Below are 17284 nucleotides of genomic sequence, written 5' to 3'. Positions count from 1 at the left end.
TTAATTGCCCAAACTGCAGCGTAGTGAAAATATAAAAATATATTTGAAGTAAGGTGTTAAGAACACAGATAAAACTGTTTGAAAAACAAAATGTCCCTATCTGGTCATATCTAAGAGGTTTGAAAAACTCTCCAAAGCATACTTCCAAGACTGCTTTGACCAATTATAAATAAATACATAAACTGATACCTAATATTTTTAAATAACTCAAACATTACAATAATAATTAGCAGCTCAGACCCCTACCCTTATGCTTCCTGTTCCCAAGAAATAAGGTCTGGACCAGGTAACAACTCTGGATTCTCTGTGCAGATATACAGGAATGCCTGAGTTATGGAATGTCATGATCCATCCATCAGGCAATGGTTCCGTAGGAGGACGGCCACGACCTTTATGAGAGGAAAAAACAACTCATGCAGACCATTCATCATTTTTGAATGTAATCCGATTTTATTAAAAATTATTTTCTGATTCTATATCCTGAGAACATTCTTTCACCTAAAACCTCATTACAAAACTAAGAAATGCTACAGGTATTTTTATCCCCCACAGATATTACTACTTAAGTGTTTGTACAGTATCTAGTACTTTATTGGAGTGCTATCACATATCACCCACCACCACACTGTGCCCCTCTCAAGTTCCCACACATAGGTGGATAAAAGCAGAAGGTAATTTTAGCCATGACTGAGCCTAATTTAACTAGGCAAAAAACTCTGAATTTTAATCTCAATAGATTCTATGGCCAACCATTACTTTTCTTAAATGGTTATTTCTGTAGCTATCAAAGAGTAATTAGGAATCACTTTTTCACTCTCAGTCAAGACACAACCCAAACATGATTTCATCCTAAAATCTTTCATACTTAAATCAGCTACCTTTTTATAAAGGTGACAACTCCAAAACAATATTAGGGAAAGAGTCTTATGCTCACATAGGAGGCAGGATGGTCTCGTTTTTCCTACCTTGTAAACCACAGAACGGACTATGCCAACTGAAGGTTAGGACAGTGTTTTGTTGAGTTTTTTTTTTTTTAAAAAAAGGATTTTTTTCTTTTTTTTATATATAATATGATGCATTTTTAAAAATGCATTCCTCAAGATCAGACGGAGTTTAAATCTAATTTAGACTATTTTCATTTGGATTCTTCTGTGTTACTTCTGATTTAAGTGCTTTGCGATGTTTGCATACGGAATGTTACATAAAATGCAAGCAACTGACTTTTTTGATAGTTCTTCATACATGAAATATTCCCTGTAAAATAAGACAACTTTAACAACAAAATTTAAGTGACTGAAGCAGAACAACATTTCCATTTTTTGGCCATGACATGATATTAAAGATGGAAGGAAAAGTAGATTACATAGTTCATCTGCCTGCTAATGCAGAAGTGTTCCCTATATTTCCCCCATGGCACTCTGTATCTCAGAGTAGCACCCCTGAACCCAGATATTCACCACTGTCATTTAATTATGATATGTTTTGTATAAAGGTATGCCTTGTGAGGTATCATTTTAAAAGCCTTAATCTGTTGAACATTAATATCCTGTTGGACTGTATGTGTGTGTGTGTTACTGAAATACGTTGTGAGGTTGGGAACACCCACAACTAGCCTTTCAGGAACAAAAGTGGAGTGACCAGATGCGCTGATGGCCCATTAAATGGAATCCGCACTCCAAACGACCATCCCAGAAGACTTCTCAGAGAGCACATAGACAATGGAAGCTACTTGACCAATGGGGGCAGACCCTCATGTCACAAGCATAGATCTTTCCAGCAAGCTGGAAGAAAAGCTATAAAAGAAGGGGAAATTACATCATAACTTGGCCTCTCTCCCCCCACAACAACACCTGGAAACACTTTTGGAGGACAGAGACACTGAAGTCGGGAGGGTGGTCCTGCTCGAAGACAGTTGAAGATCTGTGACCTGTTTCTATCATCAGGGTTAGACACTACTTGATTCAAATCCTGTTTAGTTTATAGAAATCACGTTGTGAATTTACTTTTATTTCTTAGCAAAAAGAACAAGGAGTACTTGTGGCACCTTAGAGACTAAAATTTATTTGAGCATAAGCTTTTGTGGGCTATTTTATTTCTTAGGTAACCAACTTTGATCTCTATGCTTACTACTTATAATCACTTAAAATCTATCTATCTTTCTGTAGTTAAATACATCTGTTTTACATTTTACTTAGAACAGTGTGTTTTGGTTGAAGTGCTTGGGAAATCTCAGATCAGTGTACAAGGCTAGGGTGTGTCCTCCCCATATCAAGGGTGTGGGGATAGGGACTGGGTAATTAATTTACACTGGTCAGGCTTCTGACCAGGGCAAAACAGTAAAGTTCTAGGGTGCAAGGCTGGGGGGAACTGGCTAGAGCCTCTTTATTGTTGGTTCATGAGTGGTTGTGAGAAGCACTCATGTAACGCAATTGGGGGTGTCCCTGCCTGTGAATATCTGTGTAAGTGCAGTAATTGCCAGAGGTTTGTAGCTTGCTAACAGCATCACAGTGAGAGAGGGAGCCCAGGTTGATGGGATAGAGGGCTCAGCAGTCCCACAGTCCAGGTTGCACCCCAGGAAATCCCATCACATCTCCATAAATCCATATAATAAATGTGCACATTATGGAGATGGACTGAACACAAAAATTCTCAAACATTAAATTCTGAAATCTAGAAATGTCATGGTCCCATCCTATGAAGCGAGGCACTTTAACAGTAAGAACCATACTAGTCTGTCTTTACTAAGTTCCAATATTGAATTACCCACAATTCTACATACATGCATGAGAGAAAAATCAGAGGTTTAATTAAAAGCAACTTACTTTTAAGTACAGTTTTTATTTTGGTCATCATTGGCTGCACGCTTGTCTCTCCATCAGATGGGTGGTCACTCTCACCTCCATACTTCTCATCTATTCTCCTCTTTTTGGGAGCTCGAAGGCCCTCTTCCAGCAGAGCATCCACATCATTATCAAAATCATCCTGAAAAAGATATGGTCAAATACCATCCTTCTATAGCTACTACTGTCCCTTGCTCTGTCAAGAAAAGGTACAAATTATTTATACATAGTTTGCCTATGGAGTTGGATGAAAGATTCCCAATGCCACGGTAAGGAGACCGAAAAAAAAGTAGGTACATTTTCATAAATGGTCACTGGATCAGCAACTGATATTTCATGACAATCTGAAAGGAACTGAATGAAACCTACATATCCAGGCAGCCTTTAAAGAGTCTGTTAAGAAGCAATATATCATAATTCAGAGCTGAATTCAGCACCTTCTAAAGTATTTTGCTATATCATTCAAAATTTTAATCACCAAAATTCTTACTATGATTAATTAATTGAATAAATTAAAGGATAATTTAATTTAAATTGTGCATAATGGATAGAATTTCTTCTGTCGAAGAATTTTGCATTTTTGTCCAAGACTGCAAGCTCTTAGATGTGGTCTTTCTTGCACATCTTTGCATAAGTTTTTCTAATCACTTGGTAAAAAACATTTACATACCTCATAAGAGTAATTCAAGGTTTCTTCATCCACTTTATCTCTTTGAACGATTGCTTTAGATGTGAACCCTCCTCCTTCATCAATTTCCATCAAATTGTCAGTAAAATCTTCTAACTCATCCAGAACTGCATATTCCACTCTCTTTTCCTGATCAATATCATTTTCATCATCCTTCTTGTCATCATTTTCACCCCCTACACCTACAGTTTTACCATTACTACCACCAAAAGGACAAACATACAAATCCCCATTGACATTATTAATACTAAAATCTGTATCTGGTTTATAATCTTGCTCAGCTCCAGTGTACAGAACTTTTCTGTCTTTGCTTTTGCAGCTTTCTGTAAAGCTAACACTAATTTTTACATCTTTAAGTAACTTAAGATCAGGGGTGAACTTTCGAACTGAAGGTGCATGACGAGCAGTTCTTGGGCTTTGGTCACTATTGTTAGGGTCTATTATAAGACGAGTTTTGTAGCAAGCAGATCCCTTTGTCAGAAGCTGTGTTCTGCAGACAGCGTGCGCGTCCCCAGCAGGGGTATCTGACTGTCCATCACCACCAGAGCCAACGTCCATTACCTCTGCGTCACTGGACGTTTGCAGGGGAGGTGGTGGAGGCTGTTCATTAGGCGGCAGAGGTGGGGGACAAGTCTGGTTCTCCACATTCATTTCTCTTGCAGGTTCTTTGGGGAGGGGAGGTGCATTTTCAGTTTTCTCCATATTTAAACTGTAAAACTACTGTTTTAAAAAACAAGGCTTTAAATAAACGTATATAATCTATATTCCTAACATGCACAAGTCCATCAAGATAGGTTTATCATGTTCTATTCAATATGCAACACTGATGATTCAGTTAAGCTGACTACATTGTTCTTTTCATTAATGTAGACAGCTTTCAGAATCACTGTCTCAATTATTGGAAATCACAATGCATTCAGCTTAAATAGCTGAAGACTAAGTAGAATGCATCTTCAGTGGACAAGCAGGTCTCCTTTTCTTCTTTCAACCTACAAAAAGAAAAAGATTTGTCACAGAAGAGCTTGAAAGTCAACTGTCCCATTCATCAGAGGTAAAAATGGAACTCCTTCCCAAACTCTTACTTAAAAAGGATACTTGCACATGTATTTTAACTTCCAACTGATTGTAATGCTCTTTTTTTACCAGAATTAAGAGCTTTCATTGCTTCTTTGTTTGTGTGCCAGAATCACATGACACCAGCACAGTTCAAGGAAAACCTATTGGTAACTACTGCTGCATGACCAGCAGGTGCAAAGCATTGGTTTTTAAATGGGTCAGATAAAAAGAGCTGGTTTGGGTATTAAGTATCTTAGTAACAGAATGCTATTTATCTATATATTCAAAAGACAACTAGTTTGCAATGTTAAAGTAGGGTCAAATAGCAAAGGCTTAAAATTTGACCATGTTCTTAAAAGAGACAGTAGATTATTTTCTTCAGTTTTCAATTAACTATTTGCAGTATTTTGAAGAACAGTTTAATAATCAGAAATTACTCTCTAGATACTATAAACAAAAAATTTGATCACCTACTAAAAAGTCTGAATAGAGCTTTTCTAAGTAGGGATGCTAGCAGCTGTGTGGTCTTATATCCATGACTATTACAGGTCACTAGAATTCCTTACTCATGACATATTTAGAACCTAAATCCTGAGTGCTAAAACTGAAGTCTTGTAACCATTACTATTAATTTTGAGCAGCATCTACTAGCCAAAGTATTTTAGGTACTTTAGACTGGCACACACATTCAATTACTCTGTAATTTTACAATGTTACATCAAATAGGCTCTTAATACCATCTTACTTGCTTTCTATATAATGAGGGGGGAGAAGGGAGGAGGTTAATTGTTGTTTGTGCAGGGCCCTGAGTACCTGGGGAAGGAAAGAGGCCGCTTTTATGGTTCTTTCTTACCTGCTAATTTGGTTTCTCCAAGTCCCTTTGTGCCACCCCATACAGTGGGTGTAAGTCCTCCTACCAGCAGGAAATAAAGTGATGTTACTCCCCCTATGAGAGTTAGCTGGCTGAGTCTGCTCTGTTCAAAAACTTGCCGGGCAGTAGAGAAATTGTACCCAAACATTTCAGAAGTCTTTGTCAGTAGTACCACCACACATGAAGAAGCAAGGGCAAGATGTCTGGGTTACCATAGGGGGACTCAGAGAAGCCAATTATAATTCTCTAATGTATCTCTATGCCAGCCCAGCTAAGTGAATTTCAACAACAGGATTCAAGCTACAAAACAGACAGTACAGGTAATTAAAGCATTCAAAAAGTAATGGATTACAACATGCCAAGCCTACCCATGTAGAGATAGATGAAAGATAAAAAACAAGAAAGAACTGAAGCTTGGCTAGGCCACAAAAAAAGGCAATTTTGAGTTCACAGTTGCTTTGAAATGTGTAGCACCAGGCTGAAGTCCCAATGCACTAAAGAAGAACAAAGCATGATTTGAATGTTAAAATCAACTGTTATAATCTAATTAGGAAGGATCAAATCACAGGTAAAGGAAAAGAGGAGTGACAGTCAAAAATTACATTACAGGAACTCCTCACCTAACATTGTAGTTATGTTCCTGAAAAATGCGACTTTAAGCGAATCCAATTTCCCCATAAGACTTAATGTAAATGAGGGGGTTAGGTTCCAGGAAAAAATTTGTCACCAGACAATATACACACACAGTACAAGTTTTAAACAAACAATTTAATACTGGTACACAGTGATGATGACTGTGAAGCTTGGTTGAGGTAGAGGAGTCAGAGGGTGGGATATTTCATGTCTTACTGCTAAATGATGAACTAGCAATTGGCTGAGCCCTCAAGGGTTAACTCTCACACTCTACAAGGCAACAGGAAAGGAGGGAGGGCAGACAGAGACACACAACCTGTGTGTTTGAGAGATAGAGATGCCCATTTCCCCTTTAAATATGAAGAGTGGGGTCAGAAGTACACCGCCTTGTTAATTAGATCAGCAAGCTGAGACCAGACCACAGCTGCTGCCTAAGGCAGCGGCTCACTCCCTCTGTGTGCGTGTTCCCCCTGCTCTATGGAAGATGGGGTAAGCGGGGTGCAGGAGCAGGGGCGATGGGGACACCCTGACATTAGCCTCCTTCTTCCCCTCCCCCACACACAGCAAGCAGGAGTCTCGGGGAGCAGCTTCAAGGCAGAAGGCAAGAGCAGCACATGGCAGTGGGGGGGGGGAGACAGCTGAACTCTGGCAATTGATAGCCTGCTGAGCAGCTGCTGCACAGGGAATTTAGGGGAGCAGGGAGCTGACGGGGGGGCTGCCAGTCCACCCTGGTTCTAACCACCCACCGGCTAGCTGCAATGGGCTGCTCTTCCTGCAAGCAGTGGACAAAGCAGGTGGCTGCCAAACGACATTAGAAGGGAGCATTGCACAACTTTAAACGAACAAAATTGTAACAACGTTGACCGGGATAGCTTTAAGTGAGGAGTTCCTGTACCTGTTTCCAAATCACTAACAACTCAAAAGAAAACAATGCTGAATGTTTACAGATCAACATCCTAACACTTAATTACATAAAAGGATATTAGATGGGGTCAGCTACTGACTGCCAAATCAAACTAGGCAACAAGATGAGCACCTATATAGAGCGTTTAAGTGTGTGATCATCAGGGATTTCAATCTGAGTGACACATGCTGAAGGTCTCATGCTCCCAGTACTAAAACATCCTCAGAACTTCTCAATTATAGAAGACAACTTCCTAAGTCAAAAAGCATTGTATCCAACACAGGAGAATTTGATAAAAGACCTCATCTTCACAAAAAGGAACTGAGCACAAAGCTAAAAATTAGTGGTAAACTAAGGTACAAATGTGATCACAATTTGATCACATTTAATATATGCAAACAGAATACAAATGCAAATCAGTAATATAGTTAATGCTTTAAAAGGGCCAATTTCACAAAGCTGAAAGTTATGAGCCAAATCAGTTGGAAGAAAGAATTTAAAGAGAAAAAAAGTTTAATTGGGAACTGTTTAAGAACATTTTGTTAGAAGCCCAAATAGCCATAATCCCACAAGTGAGAAAGGCGGCCGCATGGTTAAAAATCCAACCTGGCTACTAAATATATATACAAATACCTATACCTATATAAATATAGGTATGTGTGAATAAACAAATAGAAGAAAGCGGAAGCTGAGAGTAATTAATATAAATCAGAAGCTAGGAATTGCAGAAAACTGTTAACTGAAACCAAAGGACACAAGCAGAAATCTACGGACAACAGAGTTAAAGGGTAGGCTTTTTTTTGTTTAATTAGATTAGAAACAAAAAGGAATACTTAAGGGGGACTACCATGGGAAGCAGTGACTCTGAAAAAGACTTAGGGGTCATGATGAATAATCACCTGAACATGAGTTCCCACCGAAATGTTGTGGCCCAAAACATTAACGCAATCCCTTAGATCGGGGCAGGCAAACTTTTTGGCCTGAGGGCCCCATTGGATTTCTGAAATTGAGAATGGAGGGCAGGTTAGGGGAGGCTGTGCCTTCCCAGACAGCTATCCGAACCTCCCGCTTCTCACCCCCTGACACCCCCCCCGGGACTCCTGCCCCATCCAACCACCCCTTCTCCCTGACCTCCCCCCGGACCCCTCACCCTTAACTATCCCCCGCCCCAACCCCCCCCCTTCCCGACTCCCCCGCCCTGGGACCTCTGCCCCATCCCTCACCCCACTCCCTGTCCCCTGACTGCCCCCCTGGAACTCCTGCCCCCATTCAACCCCCTATTCCCTGCCCTCTGATTGCCCTGACCCCATCCACGCCCTGCCCACCATACAACCCCCCCCCCCCAGTCCCTGCTCCCTTACACCACACTGCCTGGAGCACCGGTGACTGGCAACATGGCTGCACCAGGACAGGCAGCTGTGCAGCACAGAGCACCAGGTCAGGACAGGCTCTGCAGCCCTGCCGCCCAGAGCATTGCACCATGTGGCAGTGTGGCTGCAGGGGAGGGGTGACAGCCTCCCGGGCCAGGAGCTCAGGGGCCAGGCAGGATGGTACCGCAGGTCAGACGTGGCCCACGGGCCGTAGTTTGTCCACCTCTGCCTTATATGCATCAACATGGAAATATTGAGGACGGGGAAGATATTTGGCACTCATGTGACCACTACTGGAATACTGTCTCTGGTTCTAGAGTCCACAATTTAAGAAGAATGTTGATGAACTGGAGAATATTCAGAGAAGGGCCAAGAGAACAATTTAAGGATTGAAAGACATACCTTATAGTTAAGGCTGCGATTTAGTCATGGGTATTTTTTTAGTAAAAGTCATGGATCGGTCACAGTCAAACAAAAATTCACAGCCCGTGACCAGTCCATGACTTACTAAAAATACCCAAATTTAGTCATGGGTGAGTGCTGGGCAGGAGCGCACAGCAGCTGCTCTGGTGCTCCCTAGGGCCAACTGCCTGGGGCCACCTGAGCAGCAGCTGGTCCTCGGGCAGCCCCCGGGACCGCTGCTCGGGCACTCCCCAAGGCCAGCTGCCTGGGGCCACCAGAGCAGCAACTGGTGCGATTGGCCACGAGGCACCTGAGCAGCTGGCCTCAGGGGTGGCTGCTCTGGGGTCAGCCGCACCTGCCACTGCAGCTGCAAAAGTCACAGAGATCGCAGAAAGTCACAGAATCCGTGACTTCCACAACCTCTGTGACAGAATCAGCCTTATTAATAAGTACCTATATGGGCAACAAAATATTGATAATGGGCTCTTCGGTCTAGCAGAGAAAGGTACAGCAAGGATCCAATGGCCAGAAGTTGAAGCTAGACAAATTCAGATTGCGAACAAGATGCATATTTTTAACAGTGAGGTAGTTAACCATTGGAACAATTTACAGACGCTCCCCAGGTTATGCAAGACCTGACTTCTGCAAATTCGCACTTATGGAAAAAGTTCCATAATCTAGAAATAGGAGGGTGGTTTTAGGAGTTTTTTTGGTGTAACTGTCGGGTATACTTTTCCAACTTATGCAAAATTCGAGTTATGCAAGGCGTTCCAGAACGGAACAATTGCATAACCCGAGGAGCATCTGTACCAGAGATTGTGATGGATTCTTCATTGCTGGCAATTTTTAAATCACGACTGGATGTTTATGCAAGACATGCTCTAATTCAAACAGAAATTAATTCAGGGAACTCCTCTGGCCAGTGTTAAGCAGGAGGCCAGACTACATGATCACAGTGCTCCCCTCTGTTGTCCCCGCCTTTTAAAATCTATGAAAGCCTCAATTTAATTGCTCTAAAATAATCCCATTATTCTGGATGGGAAGCTACTGGAACTTAGTTCTATTTTGCTTCTGTAAGACCTGAATAGCTAATACTTGGACCCTCAGGGTGCTGATGCTAAGTGTTTATCCATCCCATCCTAAAAAGGTAGCAAGATTGTTATATTAATATTCTAAGTGATCTGATTTGCTATTTTTCCATCAGGCTCTGAAACACCCTAGACTGTGTGAAACAGCCCTACACTTTTATACCTCTGTGGAATGCATCCATTACAAAAACTCATTTTCATCACATACACCTACATAATGGCCAGATTGAATGACAAATTCCTAGGTTCTTCATGGTAAAATAAGCTTTTCATCAGAAAGTTTTGGCTGAAGGGAAGATAAAACCAATAATCTCAGCATAAATTCACCAACTTTGGGAACCAATGCCTCCTAAATGGTTCAGGTTCTCCAGAAGGATTCTTGAGAAGAATGCTGGCTCTAAGGAGTAGAAATTATGTATATAAATTCAAAATCCCAAGGATGAAAGAAGTACCCACTCCAAGACCTAATAGGTTCCTGACGTTGAAGAACAGTTTACCTCCCTGTCTGATGAGGAAGCTCTCAGATCCAACTAGAAAGATAATCTTTTGTGGCATATCACAAAAATACTAATTACAGCAGTTTCTCTTTTCCAGGCCGTGTCCAGCTACGGCTCAAGAAGTTTATTCTTGGGCCAAGTTTTACAGCAATGGAAAAGGAACTTCCTTTTTACCTGCCAAGATTTGGCAGCTTTTGTGCCCTGTCTGGATATTATTGCCTGTAACATTATTGTTGCTTAGTCCTTCCTTCACATCAAAGTTGAAGTGATGAACTGGGAATCAAGCTGTCTGTTACTTGGTACCTGCACTTCATCTGGAATGGGGTTAAGAAGGTCCAAGACGCCTTTAAGCCAACTTTGTGCTTCTTGCATTTTTTGTCCTGTGCCTGGCTGCTGGCATCAGAGCTACCCTAAGTCTGATCTACCTTATCTTTTGCTTTTCATGGCTCCCCATGAGAAGCTAAGAATAGGCAGAGCACAGAAGCACTCCCAGCCACATCCTCACCCACACCTCTAACATCAGGAGCGGAGAGAGAGGACCTACAAAGAGCCAGTGGGGAGACCCCCTTATGCGGAGGGTATTTTACAGGGCCTCTTTTTACCCCCTTTATGCCACCTGTTTTCTAACGGGATGATTTGGAGGGCCCTCTGCTAAAAACAGAGCCAAATGGAGCCTGGATTAAGATAGCCAGCACGCTAAGCACACTAGATCCAGTAATGCCATTATGGAACTCAGAACCTCAAGACATGCCCTCAGCTGTTACAAAGGCCAAATGGATCAAGAAATTCCCCTGTGATTGCAGCTTCACTATTAAAATATTCCAAAAGGAACAGTTTACTTATCAAGGTTTTAAATTACTAACCCCAAGAGACATTAATTCCTATGGTAGAGAAAGGTTCTCATTTATCATCCGGACATTGGATTCCCTGAAGATTCATGCTGACTGCTAAGCCATATGCCCAACATAACCATACTAAAAAATTGTCTGTGTAAATCTGACTAACACCATCCTTTCGGAAAACTGCAGTAAGAACTACGAGTACCTTTGAGAAGATGTGGAATGCTACTGTCAAGTGGAAATTAAGCACTCTGAACATTCAGAACAAAAAATTGAAGGAACTTCTGAAACTGGAGGGAATATAGACACATAGGTCTGTCTCTTATTGATCTATAGGACACCTAACTCCATCAAATAGAACATCTGAATTATGGAATGCTAGACCTCCATTTGGAAGGAGAGCATGGAAAGGAGTTTACTTTCTCCACATTCTAATGGGACAGCATATAGGATGCTATCAGGGATTATAAAGAACAACAAAACCAGCACAGAATCACAAGACAACATACTACCCATCGTAATTTTTGCTGCCTTTTTGAGCATATTCTTTGAAGGAGACAGATTCTTGCTACAAGATAAACTTGATGGAGTAGCCACGAGACATGAAAATATCTAACACACAGCAATATGAACAGGTCCAGTCAAAGGCAAAGCCCTAAAAGTCTTAATTTTCTGAAGTTCCTTGTTAGAAACTGTACATTCCCTGCCCAAGATGTCCAGAAAGGATGAGTGGTTCAGAAGAAACTTGAGCCCTTTCTATGGCTCACCATAACCAGGGTTTCCCCTCCGCATCCTCTGGCTCCGGAAAGCCATGTTTTAGAATAGAAGTGCAGGCCACTTATATAATCAATGCAGCTTAGAAATCCAACCAAAAAAATCTCAACCCAAACTCTACAGATTATTCCCCCAAAAGGAATTTCTCACTCAGAATCATCTATCTTCATGTCATCAGAATCTACCATGTCTGCATGACAACACTGCCTTCAGGAGAGAAGTTCTTTTCTGTTTACAAAACAAAGAAGATTCAGTTTTGAAGGAAAAAAGCTGAATTAACTATTGTCACAAAATCAGAACTGAACTTCCAAAGGAGAAGGCCCCATAAATCACCACCACACAGAACAGTTCACGTTCCTCCATGTCACCAGTCTTGGCACAGAGAAACATGTTCTGAAGGTAGGGAATAATCTCTGGAGGCCATCAAGATGGCCAAGTAAAAAAGCCAAACAGTGATACAGCCATGATTTTCTCCACATACTGGAAAGAAAACATACATATGCAAAACAGATGACAAGGCAATACAGATAAACACAAGGAGCAGTGGTGCGGCCAGTTAGTGATCACCATTTTGTCCAATATGGTCACATCCCTGTTGTGATCCCGGCACCCTCTTATTCACCACTGTCATATCATCAGGATATGTTTTGCACAAAGTATGCCTTGTGAAGTATTATTCTAAAAGTCTTATCTGCTAGACATTAATATCTCATTGGATTATATGTGCTATGTATGTGTTACTGAAACATGTTGTGAGGTTGAAAACACCCACAAGCAGACTTTCAAGTACAACAGTAAAAAGTACAAACAATGTTAATGGCTTATTGAGGAAATGCACACAAGCACAAGGATTACCCCAGGAACTGTGTACAATACTAACCTCTCAGAGATAGCATTACGCAATGTGAACTGTTTGACCCAGGTCATAGCAAAAGAGCTTTCCAGCAATTGGGAAGACGACATAAAAGGGGAAATGACATCACAATGGTACCTCGCTCTCCCTACAACACACCTGGAAACACCTGAGGAACAAAGACTGAACTGGGAGAAGTGATGGTCCCAGGCTAAAGGGATTTCTAGCCTGTGTATGAAAACCTGGGATACCCAAGCTGCAAAGCAAAGGCAGCTAATGCCTTAAGAATCTGCCAGCCGGTTTATCACTCAGGGCGAGGATTTGCTAATTCATATCCTATCTATCTACAGTAAAAGCTGTGTTATCCGACCCTGTATCAACCGGAAAGCTCGAAACTGTCATTTCTAATCTTCGTAGAAAGTCTGGTTTATAGTCCGGTTGGCGCGGGGCCGGCAGACTCCCTACCTGGCTCCACGTAGATCCCAGGAAGTGGTAACATGTCCCTGCTGCTCCTAGGCGGAGGAATGGCCATGAGGGATTCGGAGTGCAGGAGGGGGGTGTGGGACTGGGGTTGGGGTACAGGAGGTGTGGGGCACGAGCTCTGGGAGGGGGCTCAGGGCAGGGACTCCCCGCAAGCGGCCACCTGTCCCTGCTGTCCTAGGCAGAGGCGTGGCTAGGCGGCTCTGCATGCTGCCTCCGCAGTTCCTATTAGCCAGGAATGGAGCCAGCACATGGGGCACAGGCAATGCACAGAACCACCTATCCTTGCCTCCAGTTAGGAACAGCAGGAATAGGTTGCCGCTTGCAGGGAGCGCCCCGAGGTGAGCACCCCCGGATCCAGCACCCCAAAATCCCTCCCGTGCCCCAACACCCTGCCCTGAGCCTCCTCCCACACCCAAACTCCCTCCCAGAGCCTGCACCCCCTCCTGCACCCAAACTCCCTCCTATTTAGTAAACTGGAATTTTTCACTTACTGGCACCCCCCATTCTCCCAGCATGCTGCATAAAAAAAGCTTTTACTGTAGTATGTTAAACTCAGTTTGCAGTTTTGTTTATTTACTAGGTAATTTGTTTTCATCTGTTCGCTATCACTTATAATCTACCTTTTTGTAGTTAATAAACTTGTTTTATATGATTTAATCCAAACCAATGTGCGTTTGACTAAGGTGTCTGGGGAAAATCGCAGCTTGGTTACTACAAGTGTGCATGGTCCTCTTCACGCTGAGGGAGAGGCGGATCAGGTATTAAACCCAAATAAAGGCCAGATTTGAGCAGGGCAGGACAGTACTGCTCTGGGATCCTAGGCTGGTGGTTAGAGAGCCTGCATGTAACTGCAGCTGGGTGAGCCTCTACCTCTGTGAATGCTGGTGAAAGCACAAGCATGGAGGGCTTTGCAGCTTGTCACAGCAGCACAGTGTGAGAGGGAGCCAGGCTGGTGGGTCAGAGGGCTCAGTAGTACCCCAGTTCCAGATGGGAATCAGTCACATCCATCCATGAGTACCATAGTAGGTTATCTGGAAAAAGCAGCAGTAAACTGCACCTTAAATAAGCCCCCCTCAAATAGTGAAACGGCTGTTCCATTTACAGCACGACCCACTTGCTAATCTGGTTTCAATGGCGTGGGGGGGGATGGGGTGGAGGCAGCATGGAACCATTTGTAGTTCTGTAGAGTACAGAGAAGAATAAGGAAAGCTTCCATTCACCCCACACTTAAGTATTGGCCTCCCAATAATAACAAAAAAGAGGGAACAAACAAATTGTAAGGCAGCTTTTTGCAAGGTAATTCTTGCCAAGAAAACACCACATCAGCGCCAAAGGACCTCCCCCCCATATAGTGTTCTTGTGAATATAAAGAAATAATACTTTTTATGAAACTCACTCAACTATCTAACTGTAACAGAAAGGGAAAAATTCAAAGAAAAAAAAAAAAACAACTAAAAATAAGTTCTTTGGCTGGCTAGACATCTCTCACCTGCTGGAGACAGAAATGGAATTGAAAAGGTTCAGCCAGCCAGCCCACCCCTCTTTGGGGGTGGGAAATGATAGCACACAGCATTGCCAGTTTCCTGTCTCCATCTGATGGTAGGAGGACTTGCGCCTACTGCCTGGGTTGGCAAAAGGGGGTTATAGAGGAAATGTTATACAGATACCATTATATTGGGGCAAGAGGATGGCTGGAGCAGCCAGTTTTGGGTTGGAAGGTGATCAGATACAGAATCCTCATTTCCCAATCAGGAAGGAGTGGCCAGGTAGGGGATCCCCATTAGCTGGGGCCAAGGGAAACCTCATTATTGCTCACGTAAACAGATCAGGGCAAGAATCTTCATTGTTCAAAGGAGGAGAGGATTGGGGGAAAGCTTCTCCATTCCCGACCACAGAAGAAACAGTCAGAGAAGAAGAATTAGGGGTAAACCCCCACACTGGGAATGTATCAAATGGAAATCCACCCCATGAATCCACAATTAGGGATAGAAGAGGTGCAGGGAAGAGCCTTCATCACTCCAGAGAGGCACAAGAAGAAAGTGTACAAGAAAAATCCTTCCCGTCACCCCAAAGTGAAGGAAGAGAAGTGAAGGTGAGGGGGTGGGAAAGCAGGGGGATGTGCAGGCTTCTCCTCATTACCCCAACGTGAAGGGAATCCGACGGATGGGGAAGGGGGCGCGGGAGAAGTGGGCGGAGTTCTCCTTACATTGTTAAGGCTGAGCCTGTGAATAGGCAAAAGGATCTGAAGAGGACTGCCCCGCTCCCCCATCACCTTGCGTGTGAGCGAGCGAGATTCCTCTCATTACACCGAAGAGGGGGACGCGCGCGGGCAAATATTCCCCAATCCCCCTTTTCCCACTGAGCGTGCGCGCGCAGTGAGAGGGGGGATCCTCTCCATTCCCGGGGGGGGGGGAGAGGGGGCGACAAAGGGGGGAGGGCAAGAGAAGTGCATGGGGAGGACTCTTTCCCATCACCCCCCGCGAGCCGGGCAATAGGATGTGCCGGGAAGAATCCTCCATGTTACTTGGGGGGGAGGAGGGGCAGAAGCAGAGAGAATTCCCCCCACCCCGCCCCGGGGATGTTTGTCGCCAATATCCTGGGGGAGGTCGGGCGCCTCCTCACTGCCCGCGCCAAGGGCGTGTGGGGGGGAGACTCAAAAGAAAGAGGTGCAGGTAGGACGGGGCCTCCACACACCCATGGTGGCTCTGGGGAGGAGGTACAATAGTCCCCGTTACCTCGATGTCCCGGGGGGAGGAGGCAGAGGATTGTCCCCCGGGGCGTTGGGAGGAGAAGGAAATCCTCCCCATCACCCCGGCCGGGGGACGGCACCAAGCAAGCGGCTGGGCCGCAGGCCCCACTCCTGCCCGCCTTCTTCGACGCGGGAGTCTGTGGGCTCAGCACCCACCTGGGCCATTCCGCGGGTCCCCGCCGCTCTTCTTTCCCGGGCCGGGGGAGTGCCTCGGCCGCCGCCTCCTCACAGGAGCCGCCTCCCCCGCCCAGGCGCCACCATCTTGAAACGCCTGCTTCAACGGGGCTCCTGCTCCCGCGGGCGGGACTATGCGGTCCCTGAACCAATCATACTGGCATTTCCAGCCGCCGGTCACTTCCAGCCTCGCGCTCTATTGGCTGTTTCTCAACCGTGGCAGTTCGCTCAGCGAATAGATACACACCTAGGAAAAGTGACCAATGGGAGAAGGGTGGAGGCGGGGGAAGAGAGACAGAGAGAGAGGGAGGAAAGGGGCCGTCTCAGACCCCGAGAAGGGCCAGGGTCCGAAGCCGAGAGGCGCTGGGCCCCTTTTTAAGACTAGGGGAGAGTGAGTGCAGGAGCCGCTGGGAGATCCCGCTCAGAAGATGGGGGTTGTTTGGCTCGTGTGTTGCCAAGGCAACCATCACCATGGTATCCAAGCCCCAGCGTCCCTTTCAGGGAAATCCCCCTTATCTCACCCCCGGGGCTCCAAGAACTAAGGGGGAGTCTGCCGCCAGCGAAGGAGCCCAGCAGTTCACCACAAAGGGTGGCTTCTCTGGATTCTGCTGTACTACGTGCCCAAAGCCAACTATGCCCAGGGCCCATGAATTACTAGACACAGTGAATTATTAAATAAAAAGAAAAGGAGGACTTGTGGCACCTTAGAGACTAACAAATTTATTAGAGCATAAGCTTTCGTGAGCTACAGCTCACGTCATCGGATGCATTATTGTTAAATTGAATATTATTAAATATTAAATTGAATTATTAAATGTTCACAGCACAGGCCTGAAACCCCAAGTCACCCAAATTACAATGTACACTATGGAATAGCAGGTTTCAGAGTAGCAGCCGTGTTAGTCTGTATTCGCAAAAAGAAAAGACCCTAAGTCTCTAAGGCGCCACAAGTACTCCTTTTCTTTTTATGGAATAGCAGACTCTGGAAGGCTTGATCCTCTTTCCACTGGAGATTGCATACATACAGGCCTCTAGCCCTGAAATAGTCTGTGAGCTTAGCAAC

The 17284-nt window shown here is 44.2% G+C and overlaps 1 protein-coding gene across 8 annotated transcripts in view; it reads right to left on the bottom strand.

Moving 5' to 3' along the window:
- DGCR8 (DGCR8 microprocessor complex subunit) overlaps positions 1-16433 on the bottom strand; it is a 44258-nt gene extending 27825 nt beyond the window's left edge. Inside the window, exons 1-6 of one of the 8 annotated variants that reach the window (XM_038373161.2) lie at positions 16204-16323; positions 7892-7992; positions 5438-5497; positions 3511-4517; positions 2823-2982; positions 247-389 (exon numbers count right to left, since the gene is read on the bottom strand). In XM_038373161.2, coding sequence (XP_038229089.1) covers positions 247-389; positions 2823-2982; positions 3511-4230 — 1023 coding nt within the window. In that variant the 5' untranslated portion in view covers positions 4231-4517; positions 5438-5497; positions 7892-7992; positions 16204-16323. Of the gene's footprint in view, positions 1-246; positions 390-2822; positions 2983-3510; positions 4518-5437; positions 5498-7891; positions 7993-16033 lie in introns of all 8 variants that reach the window. The other 7 variants (XM_038373162.2, XM_043498295.1, XM_038373158.2 and 4 more) reach the window with 7 other exon arrangements.
- Positions 16434-17284: the final 851 nt, after the last annotated feature.

Source organism: Dermochelys coriacea, chromosome 15 (assembly GCF_009764565.3).
Source record: "Dermochelys coriacea isolate rDerCor1 chromosome 15, rDerCor1.pri.v4, whole genome shotgun sequence".
NCBI classification, from domain to species: Eukaryota; Metazoa; Chordata; order Testudines; family Dermochelyidae; genus Dermochelys; species Dermochelys coriacea.
The sequence above is the reverse complement of the archived record's forward strand: the minus strand, read 5'-3'. Positions and strand labels throughout refer to the sequence as shown.